Genomic DNA, 21,582 nt, shown 5'->3' with positions numbered 1-21,582 from the left:
TACGCATTTGTTGCAGCAGCTCTAAACTCGTCAGCGCAGCTAAAGGAGCGTTTCCCTCACTTGCCAAACAGCCAAAGATGAGCAGCATGGTAAAGATTAGCAAAATCCAGGGGAAGCACATGGTGATTGAGGTCAAAAAGGGGCAGTTTTTCATGAACGAGTTCTCCTGCTTCGATTTGCTGCGCAAAGTCAAGGCCAGTTGCAACATTGACAAGAGCAGGAGCAACGGACACATTACGTATCGCGACTGCAAGCAGATGTTGTCTGACGCCGAGTGTGTCCCTAATATTAACGCCAGGTTCGAATGCATACTGGTCCGCCTCTTCCCCGTTTCGTGCATCATACTGATGGACTCCGTCCTCGCAATCGCCAACGAAAATTTGAAGCTGGACGGACTGATAAAGGACCTGTGTCACATAACTGGCCTTTACCACGGCGCTACGGATTCGGAAAGCTGCGCAGTGGCAAGGGGCGAGAGCATCCCCAAGGGCGACGCAGACATGTATGCAGCGGAACTGGTCTCCGACTCTCGGTTCCCGTTTGAAGTCTCCGTCTTGGAATGCTGTTACAACACCGCCATATCGCACCTGGAAAGTGGTTAGTTATGAGTGCTGCATGCCAAACATTCAGACCTGCTATCGGTCGAGCGCCAGTTTAGGCTGGTTGATGATATGGTAATGAACAAGAAAAAGTACAAGGATATATCGATCATTCTGCACGACATCAAGCAGCCGGTCTCGAATGTCCTGGAGGTGTCCAAGGGGTTTGAGGAGCTGATGAATGAGATTTTGAATGATTCTGAGAACATCAAGATGCTAGAATTCTCCAATCACATGGCACTGTATGGCAATGAGCCCTCGAAGGTGCACTTTGTAAGTTTCCCCCGTCTAGACCATTCACCATTAGAGCGAGTGTTCGCTTAATCGGGACCTGGAGATTCTGCTCGAGTACTTTGACCAAGAGATTGAGCACGTTTGTTCTTGTATAGACTCCGACATTTCTGCAGCTCTCCAAGAGGTCCAGGACAATTTACAACTCGCTGGCGGATTTAGAACGACACATTAACATGGAGCTGGCCATCACTCGCAACGAAATGATGAGGTTTGAAGTCATGTGCAGTATAATTGGGACGGCCTTTGGAGCTGGAGCGTGTCTCTCGGGTTAGTGTACATTGTATGGTTCAAGCATTGTAGGTCTCTTTGGCATGAATGTGATTAACGGGTTTGAAGAGAGCAAATTTGCCTTTACCGTCATTACCGTCATTTTTCTAATTGCACTCTTTATCGCACTTTGTATTACAAAGTTTTTGCACCTAAAACATCGTGTTTAGACTGTTTTTGGTACAAGGTTTATGTGGTACATACTCTAGTAGCCCATTCATTTACAATTCCACTAGCACTGCCATGTAGAGTAGGAGTCTACATGCAGACCAACTGTAACTCATGGTACGTCTGGAGTTGAGCCAAGAGAATGAGGCAGAGGCACTTTTGGACTCCTGAGAAACTGCGAGAACGAAGCAGAATAGCCTACACCCAGCACAGTCTAATTAATTGGATTTCCTGGTAATATACTCACCATCAAGAGCAACGACAGAATATGCGACTGATGGAAATACTCTCAGAACATGTACCTTTATAACAAAATGAGTAATACTGTATACCAATAGTTAAGGTTAAAAACTCCCTAGCATTCCAGTATACCAACAAGAGAAGAGTCTAGAGGGGGGGTGTTCCTATATGGCAGCATTAAAAATAGCAATTGCCCTTCTAATTATACTCCATCCAGTGTCAAGTGTATAGTTTACTGCTTCAGCAGTAGCCAATGGAGTCATTACACCTGCAGTACTATAACCTGCTATATCTCCTCCAGAAAGTCCTTCACTATCTCCATTTATTTTCTTCAAAAGTGGGAGAATGTTAGAAGAATCATCACCATCTAATTTATCTCCCTCTGCTGAAACCCATTCATCACTATCCTTATGTTTCCTTTTGAACAAACTGTTACTTAAATGGATAAGCAATGCCTTGTTATCTACCTTTGGATAGTGGAACACAATAAGCGACACAATCTTATCTGGGATCTTAATACCAGATTGGGATATATCGTTATCAAATATTCTCCCGATACTTCCACCATTATCTACTTTATGAGTAACTCGCTTATATTTATCAGTATCTTCATCCGAAGATACCATATTAATGCTCTGACCACTACAGGCATAACAGCGGTAATACTCTGATACCTTTGAAATATCTGCTACATGTGCTTTATTACGTACGCAGTTTTCTTGGTCAAGACGCACTAATAGATTTTCCTGGTATATAGAGCTATCAATATCCCAATTACTGCTATAGGGATTCTTTTTGTAATAGTATTCAGTTCTTGCCCCAATGTGAACGAGTAAAAGTCTGTTATCATCTTTGGTGTTGTCTCCCCAATAAAACCCTGATATACTACTGATAATCTTCTCCGGTTTTATACCATCCAGTGTTTTCCTTCCATGCTCAACGCTTCTAACCTTGAATGTACCCTCTCCAACCATTGAATGTTTATATTCATAGTAACCAGAATGTTCAGGATTCTCAGTTACCTCCACATTAAATTCAAGGGTATTATCCTTTGGGTGGTAGGAATTGGTCCGTTCCTGCTGGAGATTTATTATAATATTTGGAGTAACATTTTTCTGGATAAAGTCTTGGATTTTTCCAGGATTATTATATAGACCGGGGTTTTGGCCAGTTAGAGTGCCTTCTATGTTCCACTTAGTATCTCCACAGGATCTAATATACCATTGATATTTACCTTCTACTGGATATGATAGAATAAGTGGTGTAGCATTGGTTCCTATTGACCAATAGACGTATAGGTGAGGTACTATTCCAGGGGGAAGTGCTATAGTCTGATCACTATTTCTAACATTGCCAAAGTTACCACTAGATGAAGCATAATAATACCTCACGTACTCATATTGACTCATGTGTTTCTCATATCGTGTTATTGTTGAACTCCCAGAATAGCAAGAAGGGCAGTTGTATATATCACTTGCAGAGTTAGTTGTCTGGTTAATATCTAGTAGATGAATACCATTTATCCTGCAGTTTGTACGTTCCAGCAGTTTAATTAGTCCCGAAGGATCTATGGATTCAACACCCTTCCAATTAGAACCTGTTACAGTACTGTAATATGCAGGCGAAACTCCATTATTAAGCCTAAGGAGAAGAGGGTTGCTTTCTTTTGACCTGTCATTCCAAACGAACACTTCAACAGTGCTTGTAGCACTTGTATTACCATTAAAACGGAAACCATAAGTATTTGGGCATATAATATTTTTAATGGTATATCCTCCATAAGGCCGATGTGTAAATGATTTATATCCGACGAGTGGTTTCCCATCTCCAAAATCAGGGCTAGGATTCGGAGTTACTTTTACATTGTTATAGTGGCTGTTTTTGCTAATGTCTATTTCCACCGTTTTCCCACTCATCCTCCATTTTTATCTATCCTTACCCATCCTGTTTATCCTCCAATCATCCTTCATAGTAGTACTCCATTCATGTCTCAACTGGTGTGAGCAGAATGGGCAGTATGGATGAATGCTTACTAGGGAGGAAAAGCCCAGAGAAGAATCTATGCAAACTCAGTATGGTACATTCTGACTAATCTATTTCCAGGGACATCAGATCCTCAACAGAGAGATTTATGTATGTTAAGACGGATCTCAGTAACCATGGACTACTATGGGAGGAACTTGATGAGTTAGTTACTAAAATGAAGGTTCTCTAGAGGAAGGATAATGAATAGTTCTTCCTCTTCCTTCACCTGTCTACTAGAAGTACCTTTGCATATAGAGGACACTTTGACAGGAGGATGGAGTGGCATTGATGTACTGAGATTTTAGTAAAGAGTCTGACTTTTTGTAGGTGACAAAATATTAATGACTTATCCAGGCTTATAAGGTAGACATATTTTGGTATATCTTTTCTCTAAACTTTAAATATACCCATTCTTCCATCTATGTCTGTGAGTCTAGAGGGCCTAACAGTACGGACACTATTGTGACCGTCAACCCACAAGTGTGAAAGCCTCCAGGTAATATTCGCTTATCCGGAGGAATAAATGCCTGCATGGTGTGTTATTTATCCCCACCGTTTTACACATTCCTTACTTCCATTCCCTCTATACTCTATTCATGATATCAACATTAATCTGCAGAGGACTTCTTGTATCTCTGATTTGTTAAGGCTTATAGTCTTTGTTTCCTTACTATATTTCCTTGTTGCGCCTATTGTGTACTTTTCTAGTAAGAGTACGAGTGCATGCTTGCCGTTGTTTCTTGTTACACAGACTCTGTTTTCTAGTAAGATTCTATTTCTTATTTTGACAAAGATTCTACAAGATGAAGATTCTAGTTGTACTATGGACTGTATCTTTGGTAAGATTATGCAGTGCAGGCTGTTGGGGAAAGAGTAAGACCAAAGATGACGATAATGGACCTTATGGTGGATCTAAAGAGAATCTCAGAAGTGCTCCATCCAAACCTGTAGTTCCTCAGCTAACTGGACAACCTACCATTACTACTCCCATTACTCTTGATCTTGCAAAGCCAGATGAAACCAAGGTAAATGTATACAAAGAGGAGGAGGATGGAGTAAAGTTCGAAGATTACAGTCCAAAGAATGCCTTTCATATCTCCTCTGTTATGGATGGTGGAGTTACTCTATGGAAGGCTGAAGGAGCCAATGAGAAGTCTACATTTGTACAATCTCATACAAAAGGTTCTACTCTCATTACCATAGGGATAAAGAACGGTAACAATTATACTGGCAAGTACTTTGAGAAGAATGCTGATGGCTGGAAGGAGTTAAAGAGGGATGAGTTTGATAAGAAGCTAAATGAAATGAGTAAATCTGGATCATCTCCTAATCCTTCTACTACTCCCTCTTGATAGTTTCTAAATAGTGACTCCTTGTGACTCCTTACTCCCTCTATGGATATAATGCAGTATGTTCTCCCTACCTGTGGTAGGTACTATAGAAACACTCCATTAGAGTGTGCATGCTTAATTAATGGTAGTTTCTCCTACATGCATGGGTAGAGTGAATGAGTACTACATGTCCATAGTCCATCATATACTCTCTGGGAAACGCTACACATCCACTATTCATGTATGAACAAAGGCAAACTGGAGGAGTGTTGTACTCCTGGGAAACCTCGACAAAGAGGAAGAAGTGGAAAACGAGCTCGAATTCTCTCGCGACCAAGTAATAAGGATTAGGAGGAAAGTAAAACGTCGGAGAACCGCTGCTTCTAGAAGGTCTGAAGGTCCCCAAAACCTGCATAGCGAGAAGCTGTAAGACATCCAGGGCTAAACTATCCAAGTAGGAGATAGAACTAGGGCAGGTTAATTGGCATAAATAGTGCTGGCAGGATGGGTCTGATGTTGTTGCGCACACCGCCATTATCTTTTAATTTTGAGGGAGTTCTTCATTCCATTTGCGAAAAATGTGTAAAATATTGGAATGTGTATGACAATAACGTTTTAAATCTATCGTATACCTTGCCGTGTTGACAGTCGATGGATGTACATGTTTCCATTACATTTTTGCGTCCTAGTTTGCATTTATAGCTACATTTACACACAAGATACATTTTTAAATGCATATAGTATGACTTCCCGGGCGAATATGGCGAAATCCATGAACATTCTGTACGTTGACCGTGTCTATAGACGCCACGAGACGATTTTGACTACATTAAACGCTTAGGAACTATTTTGGAACTAAAAGAGAGTTGCCTCTGAGCACTTCAAGCGAGCAAGTTATAGATTTGGACGCTCATCCCAAGAAGAGGCTAATTGCTCTAGAGTCTGAAGGTTTGTAACAGAGTTTAATCCATGCACATTGCAGATGCGACCACCAAAAGTTCGTTACATGACGGCGAATCCATGTTTGGTTTGTGATGAGCACCGACTTGACGATTTACAGATTGTGAGACGATGGAATCCCCGAGATTTTGTCCCTCTGATCGTTGTGAACCCGAGGCTAAACAAGCTATAAATGGGCAAATAGGCAAGCAGTCAAAGAAAGTTCTTCGCGCGAATGTGGATGACGAGCCTTCTGTTGGCTCACTCTTCAATTGCTACGTTAGAAGGGAGGATAGTAATAACGACATTTTATCACCAAAGTTTGATCCATCATTGTTTGACATTTCTCCCTATTATTCTGTCAAGTCTGGCTCTAGCAAGGGCAGTGGCTCCTTTTTGTTTTCATTCTTGGCTGATGTTTTGCAAAAATCGGATGATATATTTTGTTCCGGAAAGGGTAGCAGAAAATCTGTGCTGACGCTGCTTTCTAATTTTTTCAGGGTTTTAATATTTTATAACCCCTCCGATCTGATACCAGCGGTGTATATTCTTCAAAACAGGTACGTTTATACGCCCACATCATCACAATTATTCAGGATATGCCCGGAATACGAATCCACAGAACTGGGTGTTGGAGACTCTCTGATCATTAAGTCCATGGCTGAGGCTTACAGCAAGTCTGATAAAACCATTAAAGCACGTATGTTTTAATGTTTGCTTATTTTAATGTTCTAGTGGTTGCAAAACACGAGGATCTGGGCATGGTGGCAAGTCTAAGCAGCTGTACCTCTCAGACAATTGTAAAACTCCCAGATCTCACAATTTCTGGTATTTTTTCGCAGTTTAGGTCAATCGCTGATATGGTTGGGAAAAACTCCATCAACAGGAAGCGAGATATTGTTTGTAGCTTTCGTAAAATATAACAATGTTCAGATTAAAAAGCTTTTGATTAGTGCAAAAAAGAGCGAAGCAAAATACATCGTTCGTTATCTGCAGCAGAAATTGAGAATAGGTATCGGAATAAATACCATATTTCAGTGTATTGCGGATGCCTTTTATCTTACGAGGCCAGCAAAAGGAGATTCATCCGCAATAGGTGATGTCAGAATTGCTGATTTAAACCTTGATTATACATTGGAAGACATGGAAGTATCTGTTAGGACTGCAATAACAAACGTTCCATGTATTGATAAAGTGGTTGGATGTTTGTTAAATGGAGATACAGCTCATGACCTTAAAGAGCATTGCAAAATCACACCCGGCATTCCTCTACGACCAATGTTGGCAAAACCAGTTAATACTACACACGAGATTATACAATCTATCGGTTCAGATGGCGTTACATTTACTTGTGAATACAAGTATGATGGAGAAAGAGTCCAAATTCACATGGTTGATCAGGAAACAGTGACTCTTTTTAGTCGCAACATGGAAAATCTGTCCGAGAAATATCCGGATGTTATCGATAAATTTTTAAAGTCTGTAAAGCCTGGTTTGACTAGTTGTATTCTAGATTGTGAAATTGTTGCTTTTGATGGAGAAAAAATTCTGCCATTTCAAAACCTTTCTACCCGAAAACGCAAGGATGTTGATCTAGACAATATAACGGTTCACGTTTGTTTATTTCCATTTGATATTCTTTACTGCAATGGTGAACCACTGGTTACATTACCACTGAACAAGAGAAGAGAATCCATGCGCGATTGGTTAATTCAAAAGGAAGGCGTTTTAATGTTTGCAAATCACAAAGACATGGACTCTCTTGATGAGATTGACGACTTTCTTCGTCTTGCTGTTGCAGGTATGTGTCAATGTAACAAACACATCTCTTTAGATTCGTGCGAAGGACTTATGATAAAGTCTCTAGATGATGGTGCTACTTACGAACCTCAAAAAAGGTCTAATAAATGGTTAAAATTCAAAAAGGATTATATCGCCGGGATGTCGGATTCTGTGGATCTTGTACCGATTGCTGCCTTTTATGGCAAGGTAATTTTTTCCTACATTCTTACCGTTGCTTAGGGAAAGAGAACAAATGTTTACGGGTCATATTTGTTGGCTATTTACGACCCAGTGCAAGAAATATTCCAGGGTGTTTGTAAGACTGGGACGGGATTTACTGATCAGACTCTCAAATATTTATATGATACTCTGCAACAGCACATCATCCCGTCAAAATTGCCTACATATGAAGTTTCTGACAAACTGGTATATGTCCTTGATTTTATTATAACCATGTTACTTAGGAGCCAGACGTATGGTTCATGCCTGAGAAAGTATGGGAATGCAAAGCAGCGGATTTATCGATATCACCCGTTTACACGGCGGCTAATCGTCTTACGGCGAATGGAAAGGTTTATATTTACGTGAATAAAAAATACCATTTAGGGTATTGGGTTGCGATTTCCCAGATTTTTAAGGGATAGAGATGACAAGAAGGCGATAGATGCCACGACTAGTGAACAGATCCATGATATGTTTAATAGTCAATTTAATAAACCTTAGGTATAATTACTATTCTTTAGCAAGAAATTTGGTCAAGTATTCTTGTTTAATAATTTGCGACTTTGCATCGATATTTTCTGAATAAGATTGTAGGTCAAACATGGCGACTTACTAGAGTAACAAAAATGCAAAACAGCCTTGTATACAATGTCTTCCTGAATGAGAGTTTTGTTATCATTTATTTTTCTTTTTATCGGCATTTCTGTTAGATACCAATGATCGAACGATATGGTTTCCGATAATATGGTTTGTATCTGTTTCCTTATATTATGCACCAGTGTTTTGATTGGTGGTTGGATTATCATTATTGTTGATCCTGGGAAACGTATTTTTATTTGAACATTTGGACACTTTTTCAAAAGTTCAGCTTGGGCGTCTAGGATTTTCAGCTGGTTCTTTGATCTTGATTCAAAGTTTTCGTTTTTTCCGACATTATACATTTTCATAATTGAGGCTGATGGACCATCATTAGGAGATTCTTCTGATGGCAATTTATTGGTGGGAGAGACTTTCGTTTCAATATAAATTTTTGGGTTCCAATCTTCGAGGCTGCGTGTACTGGATTCAGGTTCCTGAAGTGGGTGTATATGATTTACAAAAACGTACCGATATCTGCCTGGACTTTTCCTTCAAGTCTAAATCTATTTCATCCTTTTTGGACATTTCAAATTGCTGAGCGTGAACACTAAGTTTGTTGTGTTTAATGAGTAGCAAACGTACTTGGCATTCACATTAGAGTTGTGACAATATGCTTTGAACGGGTCGAAAAAGTGCGCTTCCAGCGACTTGTATTTTACATTAAATCCGTCGAGAAGGATCTTTATTATCTGTCTGTAAGCTTCTAACAGTCTGGGAACGTCAACTATTTGAAGTACAACATTTCCGTCAATGCTAGTGAACCCAAACGACTTTAACAACTTGAGGAATAGCTCATGTTTTGATGTGTTTTTAACAAACACGGGGTTGGATTCTCTGATCCTGCGCACATTGTGGTTTCTTGGATTCAAGAGTATGTTTTCGAGTATTTTTAGCAAAAACATTGAGCCGCTTCTTTTGATTTCATCGTTTGGCAGCTAAAGGATTCTGTATGAACAGTGAATAGCAACACACCTCTTTTAGTTGATCAAATAGCTCGTTTAATTTAAAGGGATAGATATCCTCAGGGGTTTGTACGTATTCGACGACGTCAACGTCGAATAGACCGGAATGGCCAGTTATTTCGCTACCGCCTGCACCAGGCCCGCCGTTATCTTCCAAAGACATTTACTCTTGTTATAATACAAACTATACAACGGGGTTCGAGCCTCCGTACGCAAATGTGTGGAACCATTTACATGTACAAGTACTGAAAAGGGATTTAGAAGGGAGAATTATATTCAGGTTACGGATAAATTTCGAGCATTACGACTTGGTTTCCAGCAAAGCGCCCTGCGCTCCGACAATTTTGCCATAGCGCCTCGTTAGCCATATGATGTCCGACTGAAGTTTGCGAAGGTCATGCGCTACAAGTGTATTGTCACATTTGTGCATGAAACAAACTGTACAACGATCGGAGTAGCAAAGTAGTCCTGTCCACATTGGCGTCGTGTGCCGAGCCATCGATTTGGCAGAGCGAGTATATGCTCTCGTTATCATCTTCAGATGTCGTTTGCGGTTTTGCCTTGTCAATACATGCCAACATCATCCTCAAGGCGGATTTTACCTCGGATTCTCCCGCATCTTCTTCCAACGGTGGAACCTGCAACTTTGCAAGAATCTCGTTGATCTGTGCAACTGCGGATGCGATAGTCTCTGATTTTGTCTCTTGTTCTACTGGCAGACTGAATTCGTGAATGTGACCTTCTGTGATACGACGAGTGTGTGTCTTGTTCGTCTCACCTTCACTGGCGTCCTGGTACTTTTCCTTGATGGCGATATTGAGCAGCTTGTTCAACAGATGCATCTTTGCCTGAGGAGATAGGTCCTTGCCGGAAAGCATCTCCTTTTCCACGACAACGCCCAGGTCTCGACAGTACTAAAGAATGTGTATGCCAAAGGGGTCAAATACAAACGTTTAGAAAGCCTTTCATCCACGTCGTTTGATCGGAAGCCTTTAGTTTTCCCCTCTGCGGAATTTCATAGAGCCTAATTTGCTCCTCCTCCAGCTTGAGAACGATTGTCTTGAATGATTCCAAGCAGCTGTTTGGGAAATCGTAGCCCAGGAGCTTTAGCTTCTTGTTTATAATATTCCAGTCCATCTCGGTGATATTTATTGTACAAATGAGCTCTATGTGCCCTTATTTCTGGCAGGATTATTGTGGTATCAGTCACCGAGCGTCGAGATCGTATCCCACAGCAATTTCCTTATTTTACCCTGCCGCTTCAGTATCTAATGATGTTAAAGTGTTGTTTTTTGAAAAATCCAGCGTATACTTCTTTCGCTTACATGTTTTAACTTCGTCAACTACTACGGGCATGTAACTCACCTAAAGATGGAGGTTTGCTCGTTCTGGCTCTGACAAGTACCACGACCAGCCTCTAATGTTTCAAATTCATGTATTATATAGAATATTTAGTTAAAGTCCGCTTGTATCATAAGCCAACGTAGATTCGCCCGGCCTTTTAACCCTGGTGACCATCTTTACTAGTTAAAGGCGCAATTCGGATTTGTGAATATGGATGATGAAAACATACAGCCTGTTACAACATATACTCCGGAGGATTCCTTTCAGAGCCCCGCAAAGGTACCTGAACAATCCAGAGGACACAAATCACCAGGCAGATTAAGTAGGCAGTATTACACTCATAGCCCGAAAATAAAAGTAGAAAAGACAATTTCAAAGGGGAATGATGGCTCAAAAACGGATAGGAGCAGATCTTCTGCATCTTCACCTCAAAAATCTACAAATTCATCACCGTCTGGCCGACTAATTAAACACACGTACATGAAACCAGGACAAGGTGAAAATGAAATTGTTAAAACCAGGACATTATCTAGGACCTCCAGCCTTGGATCAGATACTAATCCCACCTTTAGTAAAGCTGAGTTTTCGAGGCGAATATCCATCATTCGCAGTTGGTATGATGATTTGCCCATAATAAAGAGCCGTAGAGATGCTATGAATAATCCGGATGTATCCGAGTCTCCAAACCCTATTGAGACTATGAGAAGGCCAATGCTAATTGAGACGGCTGAAGGTTTGGATATTCGTTTTGTACTGGGCATTCTGACTGATATCTTATCATGCCGTTTGTGCAAGGGTCTCTTTTACAATGCACATACCGTGAGAGAATGCATGCATACATTTTGCAAAAGTTGTCTGATACTTTCGACCATTGAATGTAAGTTTACTATTTGCATCATCTAATATTTTAGGCGGTCTAATGTGCCCTACGTGCTTTACACCTATCCCAGCTGATATTCTCGAAGGTATTGAATATGATCACAACATACAGGGACTAGTGGATAAAATATTCCCAAAATTTAACGAGATAGAATCTGAACAAAAAAAAATTCTTGACGAAATTATGGGAGTTTCTTCCACGGAAAGTACTCCTATGGCCTCATTTCCTCGGCAATCTGGGAGTGAAGCTGAAGGGTTTGTTCCTCATTTATCTCAACTGGAGACTCCACGTTCGAATCTATTGAATAACACACCATTCTACCTAGTGGATTCTACTCTGAACTTTATATCGGATATACTCGTGGACAAGGAAAAGAATTTGGATTCTTTTCATGGAAATGTCTCGTGTATAGCCCTGTTACACGAATTGGATGATATTCCCTTGAATAATATTATGGACAGTTCAAATGGTGATCCCGTTAATGATTCCCATTCTTCTGAAAACACTAATGCAGACAACTCTAAATATCCAAGGAGGTATATTTGCGTTCCAAAGACCGCGTTTATTGCTGATATAATAAACTATCTCATTCATGAATTGGTTCTAGACCCGGGTCTTAAGATCGTCACTATGCTTAACAATACCGTCCTTCCTAAAAACCACAGCATTGAATTCATTTGTAAAAGTCGCAGAATAGACATGTCAAAGTGCATACTGATACGATATAAAATAGTTGAATGAAGTTCCTCATTTTGGTTGACACACTATAGCATACACTTGCGCGTTTTAACTCACCCATTTAATTTAATATTTACCCTTGCGTTTTAATGTAGTTTATCTTATGAGATTTGCTTCTGGAGGCATCCTATGGCTCGTTATTGTACACTTTGGTATTAAATGTGCAACTTCTGTGATTCTTTATCGACAAATAGAGAAAAGTACTACGCCAACGGTCTCTTTTCCTAATTTTTGCGGTGTTTTTCACGGTATATCCTCTCCATTTATAAATGTGGGCTCAGTTTCACCGTTGCGTGTAGACGCGAGAAACGAGTTAAACTTTAAACACATTACATCATTTATCTCATCAGTGCACATTGCAAACAAAGTAAAGGAACTTTTGTTAGAACATGGATGCATAAGAAATGTGCTGGATGTTAGAAGACAGTCTAGATTGGAGTATAACAGGGACTTGATTAGCGAAACATACGCTTCGGCTATAGTGACTCATAATTCATTTGACACCAAAAGACCCCTGGAGGTGCCAGATTCTTGCTTTTATAGGTTTGATGGTGACCATGAAGACGAGTTATCACTTGGAGGTTCACAGTCTTTGGGAGCGCATGAGACGCTCGCCTCCATTCCTGTAGATTTTTGCCACTCACTCATATCATCCATATCGCACTTATTCCAGAATCTTGGACTTTTAAAGCTTGTAGCGCATGATAATCCTCTTCTTTCCAAGTATGTATCACACATTGATAGTCTACTAAACTTATCCTTTGGAACACATTTAAACAAGGAATCCTTTAAATCAATCTATAAACCTCATGATAGTGCCAAGCTTCCTAGTGTACCATCAGGAGATGATGGCTTTGAGGCGAGGTTGTTCGATTTTCTATCTTTAAAGAGGTTGCAATTGTTAAGATTATTGATCTTGTCTGACACATTGACTTCAATCGATAGTTCGTTATCTGCTACGTTGAACATTTCTTACATAAAAATTATGTCTGTTAATGACAATGAGAAAGAAATGTTATTACTCGGTCTTGCTTTGGTAGGTGAATATTTTATTAATCTTTTGGATTTCACCTTAAGATATTTGCACGGAAAGGTACCATACAGTTCCGCAGCCAATGTGCAGGATAAGATAAAGATTCTATGGTTACACTATTTGATAAATAGAGATGTTTCTCATCTGCCTACGGTGATGCCAGATGCCAGTGTAGAGCAGATACAGCAGCACATAATAAGGTACAAAGTCTCTAGGCGAAAACTGGCTACGTTTGATTTGTTCAAGTTGACGACGGATCCGATTTCAGTAATCCAGGACCATATAGAACACATTGCTCAATATCACTACAAACAGGAGGATTCCTTTCCTAGGAAGTTTGGGTACGGTCCTTTGACTTCAGATAGGAGAATACATATAGAAGAGTTATTGTGCAAAATAGAATCCGAATTGCTATCGTTTAATGACAGTGATATGGAAATTTCTCTGTTTACTCTTTCTAAGAAGGATTACAACTTTGTTCTTAATGGCAGCAAAGCAATAGACGATACCGTGATGTGCTCAAAAAATAAAGATTTTTCCATAAAGACAATTTTAGACCTATTTTTGAACCATGTTTTGGAGGAATCATCTAGTGAAGATTGTCATGTGAGTTCGCATGAGTTTTTTATGGGCCTAAATTCTTTTGTAACTCTATCGCTACTAAATCGATTCGTTTCTACCCTAGTATCTCATGTCATTAGATTTGAACCATTTAAACCAGAACAGAGTGATACAAATTCAAGCAAGTATTTTCATAGGAGCTACTTATTTGATGCTGCACCGGGGATTGCTTGTAAGCTTATTTCATCCACTTTGGAAAAGGCCGCGGATCTCTGCTATGATGAAACGAATCAATCTTTTAGGAATTATGCTTATGTTGTACCACTTATAGATTTGTGTAACCACAGTTTTAATACTGCAAATTCTCAGATCAGTGCATCATTCTCTGATAATCTACATTCTACAGAAGAAAAGCTAACATTTCAGTTATCTACAACAAAGAACATAGAGGCCAGGGATGAGATAAAAATAAACTATGGTATCAATGATAATAACATCTTCTTACTTGACTACGGATTCGTATCCGGGGACAGAGATAGCAATGGCGTAATCATTGACATTGAGCCAGCATCTATTAGGGAGGCTGCATACTCTCAGGATATTGCCAATTTATTACCACTTGCATATCCATCCGGTCTACCAAAGGAGAAAACAGACTTTTTGAAAGATATGAATTTGATCAAGATTCCAAAAATCATAGACATAATGGAACTATACAAGGACCCACAATTCGAGGGTTTACCCATAAAAAAATATTGTGAATTTGCTAGCAAATTTATAGCTAGAGAAAATGCCAAGAACGATCCACGGCTGGACTACGATAATACAATGCCAGATTGTACTCTCTACAGACAACCTATTCCTGAACCGGATGAACAGCCTCAAAATGAAGATTTTACAATACCAGAGTATATAAAAATAAGTGGAGATGGAGTTCCAGATCCTAGACTCATACTATTGTTAAAGGTATCATTCTGTAGGAATTTAAAGAGATTAAACTGGATCAAAGAGCAAACTATCGAATACCTGGCTACATCCGTAAACTCTCCACTTGACGTACGTTTAAAAAACAACAAATATATTTTTTAGGTAAAGACATTTAAAGTTGCAGCTACTCTGTGCCGCAATTATATAGGTGAACACTATGGTAAAACTATTAGTGATGACTTGAAATTAATCAATGATAAAGATGTTTGCAAACTTTCCCTAAAGTACAAGGATAAGACATTTCAGGATATAAGATATGGTACATGTCTCACTGTTCCCAATGCCATTATAATTTCACATTGTCTAAGACAGAAAATTCCAGTATATAAGTGCGCAAATTTCTACAACACATTATCAGAATCCCGTAACTCCTTAATGTGATGGACATTTCCAAAGCGTTCCAAAAGGAATGAGGTAAATTTCTTTTCGTCAATGGTATCAGTTGGAAGTGGTTCAAAGAGAACAAAATTTGGGCAACTTTCATTTTTGTTCAAAGCGTTTAAAGTTGTGGCTATTGAAAGAGAATATCCAAGTATATATTTGGTGTTGTAAGTTCTATGAATGCGATCACCATGTTCCACTACTCCAGTTGCGGTAAAGGGGTGTATTATGGCATCTCCATACGATGACCCTTTTGGGTCAACATAATGCCCAGATTCTGCGAGGTCATTTTGAATCTGAGATAGTCCTGCAACAACAACTAGGGCAATATCATCTATTTGCATGCTCATGTCGTTTGCTGCACCAATGTATTTCCATAGTAGTCCTTCTGAATTAGGAGCGACACTGTTGGTTGGAAAATGTTCCTTCTTTGCTACATTTAGTGGTTCTTCATCAATAAATCTAACCAAGAGTCTCTTTAGATTTTCCTCTCGAGATGATGCTGATTCAGATTCCCTGGGAACATCGCCCGTCCTTTCTTCTTTGCCTGCAGAATGGTCTACACTAGATTGATGTGTATCACCAAAACACTCTTTGATAATCTCACAAATAGGCCGCTTTAAACCACCGCAACCCTTGGCTTCATTGCATGAGAATGTGTCCATAGACGAACCCATTTCAAACGAATCAGTCATTCCTTTGCCAAATATTCTGACCGCGGAATCCCAGGACGACCTTTTGCACATTAAAAGGGCCATGGCATCTCTTGTTTTGGCATGATAAAGAGCAAAACCCACAAGCCTAATGGCATGTGCCACTGCCTGAGCATCACTTCCATTAAAAACTACACAGGCACGGGCGTCCGAGGCGCCAGACGGACTAGACATGTTGCATCGAGCTCCCTTCCATACACATCATCTTTTATTCACATACCAAGAGCATTCATGAAAACTACCATTTAGAATAAATTATAGGGAAAAGGTGGAATTTTCGCACTAGTTGAGCCCTATAGAGTCTAACAGCACAAAAAATTCTTCTTTGAGCGCTGTGTAGACCTTGCGTTACCAAATTGACAATTTGCGCTTCTTCCGTGTTGGCTGGCCTCGATTCCGACGTTGTAGACGGTCTTCTTTGGCCCATACTGGTCATAGGGGACCATGGTCTGATAGTACGGCTGGTAATAACCATTTAGGGAGGCGCCGTTGTCATACACCGAGTAACCGTTATACTATTGCCTATCCACTGCATCGATAAAGTGAGATTGGAAGCCTTCCATCGGTACGTGTTGCATTGGATACGGATTCTTTGCCATTTGGTTTACTTCGTACTACATCATGGCGTGTTTATCATTTTTAGACCTACTTGGCCATTTTCCTCTGGGTGTCCGTACGGCACCGTATACTGTTGCGGCCCTTGATCTGTTTGCCCTTATGTCACAAAATGGTCTTACCTGAAGGCATGCCTTGGACAATTCCATTCATATTTTGTTCCATTGCAAGTTGTGGTTGACAATTTTGCTTCTGTATTTAAAAAGTGTGTGTATAACTTATGCTTCGTACATGTCCGTTGTCTGACTTTGTTTCTAGTTCGGAACAACTCACTTTTATTCTTGGAGGCTACCTGCTGGTCTATGTTTATCGTTAAAATCAAATGCTCTTGCCATGAATCACTGCAACTGCTCGAGCTCCTAAATCAACATGCATCGTTAAGGCGAATCCAGTGTACGTGATAAAGTATACATACACACGGTGAATCCTCGTGTTCGTAAATGTACATGGATACAAGAATTACTCTCTAGACAAGGGCCCGAAACATGTACTTGGATAGCTACCAGATTTTGCATTAAAATAAAAAATTAATAAAGTCAGCAGACTAGGTAGTCACGCATTGGAGCCGGTTTTGACGAATTTAGTGTACTGTACAACCATCTAAAATCTAGGATTGGTATCCCATCAAAACCCCCAAAGCAAACGCAAATGTTTCCTATACATGGACAAATACAAGCGTCAAGTGTGTCTCCGGCGGAGGTACTTCTCCGTTTGACTCTTTTTCGGTCTCCATTCGCTGATAAAACCAAAGAATTGGTGTAGATTTTTCCGTGTGAGAAGAATTTACTTACATCGGAATCCGTTATATTAAGAGAATAAAGCTTATTTTGTATAGTCTCTTGGATTTCTCTCTCGATTATTTCGAGACTGTTTAATAACCTTAGGTTAATTCCACAGTATTTGCGATAAAACATACAATCTCTAGGAGTTACAAAAATGTTTTCCTGATCATATAACAAATATATTTCAAACCCCCAAAGGAAGGTCACGTTCTTGTAATCATTGTTAAATCCAAGGACGGGTCTTTCAACACAAGCGGGAATATTTACATAATGCTCATCAATAAGTTCTTCTACGGGATAAGCATCAACAAGTTCACTATTGTGAAATACAAGTTTGTGTCTCTTTGGTACATTTGAATCACATATCAGAATCCCATCAAAATATGAATCAAATATCCAAGATATTCTAACAATTTCATACGATATATTTATTTTGGAATATTTAATTCTTATTTCGTTCAGTATTTCAATATTTTCTTTACATGATTCATTTAGTAAATAAAGTGAGTCACTGAGGATTGGTATACTATAAAATTTTATATCAGTGTAAACTCCTACATGTTTTACTAGATCACTCATTTGTTCCCTAACATTATCGCCAGAAATTATGAAGGAGTATGAAATCCCATTTTTTTTAAATACTTTTGCCACATTAGCAAACTGACCCTTTTTGAATTTATCAATGTAGCTTTGTATATTTGTATTTTCATCTATATTCGCATTGTCATAAACAATATTCTTCGGATCACATGTTAGAACCATCAAGTTCGAATTTATTACATTTTTAATTAGCTTAATGTAATTTGATTCTGTTATCGAAATTGGACTAGTGCAGAGAAACATAAAAACAATGTGCACCTTTTGTTTCAGTTCTACTTCGTGCGATTGACTAATTACGTCATTAAATTGATTTATTATGTTATAATTTGGATTTTTGTGAATATCATTAAACGTTGTGTTTGAATCGAAATCGAAAAGACATTTATGCATTCTTCCATGTGGTCTTGATTCTGAGGAAACAACACCAAATTTTACATTGACAGAATTGTTCACTAACTTAAAGCCTGCCCTTATCCTATTTACATTTTCAACATCTGTATTATAGTACAATGGAGCCATATCCTTATTAGAGGAGTCAACTTTGGCTGATTGCATAAGTGCATCTATATCATAACTTTTAAAATCATCGGTATTAATTTCGTTTAAATCCATAGTATCTATTTTTGGAAAATTATCATCCTTGTCACTAACATTTGTAATCTTTGTGCTTTCTTCGCTAAGTTGTGAAGCGTTTTCATTATCTCCCGGATTTTTAGCTTTAACTTTACCCAAAAATGTTTTCCAACCACTTGTAAGATTATCTAATTCCAACATTTCAGCAATACCATCTGGAGAAGAGGAGGTATTAACATGTTGCAAAGTATCACCGTTTAGATATTCACTAGAATTTAAAGCAGGTATTGATGCAAGTGAAACGGAGCCATCATATTGTGTCTGCTTATTAGTGTAATAATCACTGTACGACAGTCCAAACTTGTGAAAAAAACCCTTGTTAAAATTGATATGGTTAACCAAGTGAATTACATATGATTGCTGAGCCAAGGGATATTCTAGCGATTTCGTGAAGCTCAAAATATCATTATCAATATGGAAACTGCAGCCAAAATTGGATTCCTTAGATGTAACACGTGATTTAAGATTGTCCAATATAATTTTTTCATCGACAATGTTTCGCTGTTCGTAATATTTTCTATCAAAAAATGGAACTTTTCCATAACAATGCATCAGGTAACATATCACCCAAATCAGGTTTGTGAGATTAAAGGGAGTAACTTTTGTCATTATTGACACAGTTGATGAGTCGATATCTGGATATAATTCCAAGTAGCATCTAATGAGGGATAGATTAGCTTCACATATTTCATTCACCATGGTATATGAAATATTACAGAGCGATTCGTCCAAGAATGACTTTGTAGAAGATTTAGCTAAATTACTTGCACCATCAATATGTTTCATTGCGTGTTTAATAATTGACAAATTTAAATATAGTGTGTCTTTCAAAAAAATAATCTGACCTGCATTATCAAGAGGCTGTGAAAACACCTCTGCATCAAGTTCCTTAGTTTCATCCTTTATGGATAAAATACCTCCATATAAACTAGAATGTAGTTTTTCGGACTTTAAATCAGTAATACCCTTTAATATTAGATGTTTATTCGAAATTATAACTTCACCACCGTGTACAACAAAGTGAGAGAATGGAATAAATTTTTTAAGGGTTTTATATGAATATGGGTATTCCTTTTTTATCTGCGTGAAATTCCGCATAAAGTTTTGATAAATTCTGTTTTTATCAGATATTCGCAAAGATTTCTCATAGAGTTCATCATCAAGTGAAGAGTTGTATTTTACGTTTATACGTGGCTTATTAATGATTGACCTGTTATTAAGAATTTTTATGACTCTAAAAATGTTTGCCAAGACAGACGGAAGTATCAAACCTCCAATACCAATTTTATAGGTGACTCTATCACTAGTTTCATCCGAAGGTTCTAAATTAAACCTAAGATCATGAACTTTTGAAAATAAGACTGGAAAATTGGATATAACGCACTTAACCATAGGATTTGTTACATCCCTTTTCTTCAAATTGAGCAATATATTCGCGCAATCCTTTTCCAGACACTTGAAAAGCTTATGACAATTGGATCTGCCTTGTATACGTATGGTACTTAGGTCATATTCATCTAATTCACCTAATTTCAGTGATCTTAGCACATATGACCTAGATATAGCTAGCTCTTCATTACCGATTTTTCCTTGCATAAGGACTTTTGTATCACTATGAGAACTACCAAGATTCTTAGGTAAATCATTGGCAAGGTACAATCTTACAACTTCTGAGTCATCTACGTGGATATCCGAGGGCAACAAATTGTGTGCATTTTTTGACCTAGATATTACTTCATCGTAAATTGTTGAGTAAGTTATTCCCTCATTTTTCAGCATTTCTCTAAAAGATACGTTAGACCTAGTAATTAATACATCATTACTAGAGAAAATTCCAGAATACTCTTTGGTAATACATACAGCCTCGTTTTGAGAATTTCCACTATTACTAAATTGAGATAAACAGTCCTTTAGACTGCAAATCATTTCATATGATGAGTTTTTGCTTATCCATTCTGCTTTATTTGTTTTAATTTCTCCATTCCTAATAATTGGTCCATGTTTATGCGAGTAATCGTCGAACAGAGAGAAGTAATAAACCATAGACTTTTGAACAAGTCTCTCAACATGAAGTTTAGTGTCATTTTCAGATTCCAATGAATCTATAGAGCTTGCTTTCCGTTTGATTCTACTGTTATACTTTACGACTTCACCCTTGGACGCACTAGACGTTTCATTATCAGCATTTTTTTCGTATTCTAATTTAAGTTTTCCCACATTAATTATATCTTCTAGTGAATATCCATACGAGTGAAGGATAGAATTACAAATCGAATATGTGTCGGTGTCTGGTTTGCCATTTGTTCCTGAGCAGGGTTATATTAGGCTATAGCAACTAACCATGTGTGCTTTTATGGAGGTTAGAGTCACTTCTAGGGTGTTTGAATGTATATATGAGCCATCTTGGAAGCTTGGATGTCGAATAGTAATCTATTTCAATTTGACTTATAAGATGGCAATATTCCGGTAAGGTCATAATTTATTTTCCGTATGGTATAATTCACCATACATTTCAAGTTTAAATTACGGAAAAAATGGAATGTGTAACGAATAGACAAGGATTGAAGTTATTCACACAATTCCACGAAACAAAGAGCCTAATCATAACATTTATGATGAAAAAGTATAAAATAAATAGAAATTGGTGTAAAATGGAGTTGGTTTCTCGCTAGTGTTGTAAACACCATCGAATGTTCCGCAGGGCAGCGTCCTCACCTTTGGAACAGAAGCTCATTTTGTTTAACATGTTTCGTATGTATTCTCATTATTCCATGGTTTTGAAACAGTTGAGTAGTTTATAATGGCTGTCCATCCGTCAAGTGTGTAATTGGACGGCGATGCAGATTA

The 21,582-nt window shown here is 38.5% G+C and overlaps 9 protein-coding genes across 9 annotated transcripts, besides 1 other annotated feature; 5 read left to right on the top strand and 4 right to left on the bottom strand.

The window, feature by feature from the left end:
* Window positions 1–77: 77 nt before the first annotated feature.
* BEWA_012550 (conserved hypothetical protein) lies at window positions 78–1,330 on the top strand (the record flags this gene model as incomplete). The annotated part of the gene is made up of 5 exons (XM_004832091.1): window positions 78–597; window positions 631–872; window positions 907–972; window positions 1,007–1,160; window positions 1,194–1,330. The coding sequence occupies 5 exons, from the start codon at window positions 78–80 to the stop codon at window positions 1,328–1,330; spliced, it is 1,119 nt and encodes a 372-aa protein (XP_004832148.1).
* A 402-nt stretch (window positions 1,331–1,732) lies between these two features.
* Window positions 1,733–3,484, bottom strand: BEWA_012540 (hypothetical protein; the record flags this gene model as incomplete). Its single annotated transcript, XM_004832090.1, has 1 exon — window positions 1,733–3,484. One exon carries the CDS (start codon window positions 3,482–3,484, stop codon window positions 1,733–1,735), a length of 1,752 nt encoding a protein of 583 aa, XP_004832147.1.
* A 912-nt stretch (window positions 3,485–4,396) lies between these two features.
* BEWA_012530 (signal peptide containing protein) lies at window positions 4,397–4,945 on the top strand (the record flags this gene model as incomplete). The annotated part of the gene is made up of 1 exon (XM_004832089.1): window positions 4,397–4,945. One exon carries the CDS (start codon window positions 4,397–4,399, stop codon window positions 4,943–4,945), a length of 549 nt encoding a protein of 182 aa, XP_004832146.1.
* A 1,050-nt stretch (window positions 4,946–5,995) lies between these two features.
* On the top strand, window positions 5,996–8,368 carry BEWA_012520 (ATP-dependent DNA ligase domain containing protein; the record flags this gene model as incomplete). Its single annotated transcript, XM_004832088.1, has 8 exons — window positions 5,996–6,423; window positions 6,460–6,563; window positions 6,599–6,762; window positions 6,797–7,664; window positions 7,698–7,852; window positions 7,886–8,071; window positions 8,110–8,217; window positions 8,252–8,368. The coding sequence occupies 8 exons, from the start codon at window positions 5,996–5,998 to the stop codon at window positions 8,366–8,368; spliced, it is 2,130 nt and encodes a 709-aa protein (XP_004832145.1).
* A 9-nt stretch (window positions 8,369–8,377) lies between these two features.
* On the bottom strand, window positions 8,378–9,631 carry BEWA_012510 (hypothetical protein; the record flags this gene model as incomplete). Its single annotated transcript, XM_004832087.1, has 5 exons — window positions 8,378–8,445; window positions 8,481–8,940; window positions 8,975–9,053; window positions 9,089–9,441; window positions 9,479–9,631. 5 exons carry the CDS (start codon window positions 9,629–9,631, stop codon window positions 8,378–8,380), a joined length of 1,113 nt encoding a protein of 370 aa, XP_004832144.1.
* An 82-nt stretch (window positions 9,632–9,713) lies between these two features.
* Window positions 9,714–10,625, bottom strand: BEWA_012500 (conserved hypothetical protein). The gene is made up of 5 exons (XM_004832086.1): window positions 10,420–10,625; window positions 10,247–10,382; window positions 10,071–10,210; window positions 9,908–10,028; window positions 9,714–9,870 (listed from the first exon to the last, which is right to left on the bottom strand). The coding sequence occupies exons 1-5, from the start codon at window positions 10,603–10,605 to the stop codon at window positions 9,770–9,772; spliced, it is 684 nt and encodes a 227-aa protein (XP_004832143.1). The 5' UTR covers window positions 10,606–10,625; the 3' UTR covers window positions 9,714–9,769.
* A 397-nt stretch (window positions 10,626–11,022) lies between these two features.
* On the top strand, window positions 11,023–12,433 carry BEWA_012490 (hypothetical protein; the record flags this gene model as incomplete). Its single annotated transcript, XM_004832085.1, has 2 exons — window positions 11,023–11,689; window positions 11,724–12,433. 2 exons carry the CDS (start codon window positions 11,023–11,025, stop codon window positions 12,431–12,433), a joined length of 1,377 nt encoding a protein of 458 aa, XP_004832142.1.
* A 100-nt stretch (window positions 12,434–12,533) lies between these two features.
* BEWA_012480 (conserved hypothetical protein) lies at window positions 12,534–15,957 on the top strand (the record flags this gene model as incomplete). The annotated part of the gene is made up of 2 exons (XM_004832084.1): window positions 12,534–15,080; window positions 15,114–15,957. 2 exons carry the CDS (start codon window positions 12,534–12,536, stop codon window positions 15,390–15,392), a joined length of 2,826 nt encoding a protein of 941 aa, XP_004832141.1. The 3' UTR covers window positions 15,393–15,957.
* A 1,276-nt stretch (window positions 15,958–17,233) lies between these two features.
* Window positions 17,234–17,255: a sequence feature (AT_rich).
* Window position 17,256: 1 nt separating this feature from the next.
* Window positions 17,257–21,211, bottom strand: BEWA_012470 (hypothetical protein; the record flags this gene model as incomplete). The annotated part of the gene is made up of 2 exons (XM_004832083.1): window positions 17,257–21,041; window positions 21,076–21,211. 2 exons carry the CDS (start codon window positions 21,209–21,211, stop codon window positions 17,257–17,259), a joined length of 3,921 nt encoding a protein of 1,306 aa, XP_004832140.1.
* Window positions 21,212–21,582: the final 371 nt, after the last annotated feature.

Source organism: Theileria equi, assembly GCF_000342415.1.
Source record: "Theileria equi strain WA chromosome 4 map unlocalized gcontig_1105316255033, whole genome shotgun sequence".
NCBI classification, from domain to species: Eukaryota; Apicomplexa; class Aconoidasida; order Piroplasmida; family Theileriidae; genus Theileria; species Theileria equi.
The sequence above is the reverse complement of the archived record's forward strand: the minus strand, read 5'-3'. Positions and strand labels throughout refer to the sequence as shown.

Coding starts and splice junctions, on each gene's coding strand:
- BEWA_012500 (XM_004832086.1), bottom strand. CDS start 10,605: ATGGACTGGAATATTATAAACAAGAAGCTAAAGCTCCTGGGCTACGAT. Junction 10,029..10,070: donor AAGATGCGGGAGAATCCGAG/GTAAAATCCGCC, acceptor TGTATTGACAAG/GCAAAACCGCAAACGACATC. Junction 9,871..9,907: donor GCTACTCCGATCGTTGTACA/GTTTGTTTCATG, acceptor ATACACTTGTAG/CGCATGACCTTCGCAAACTT.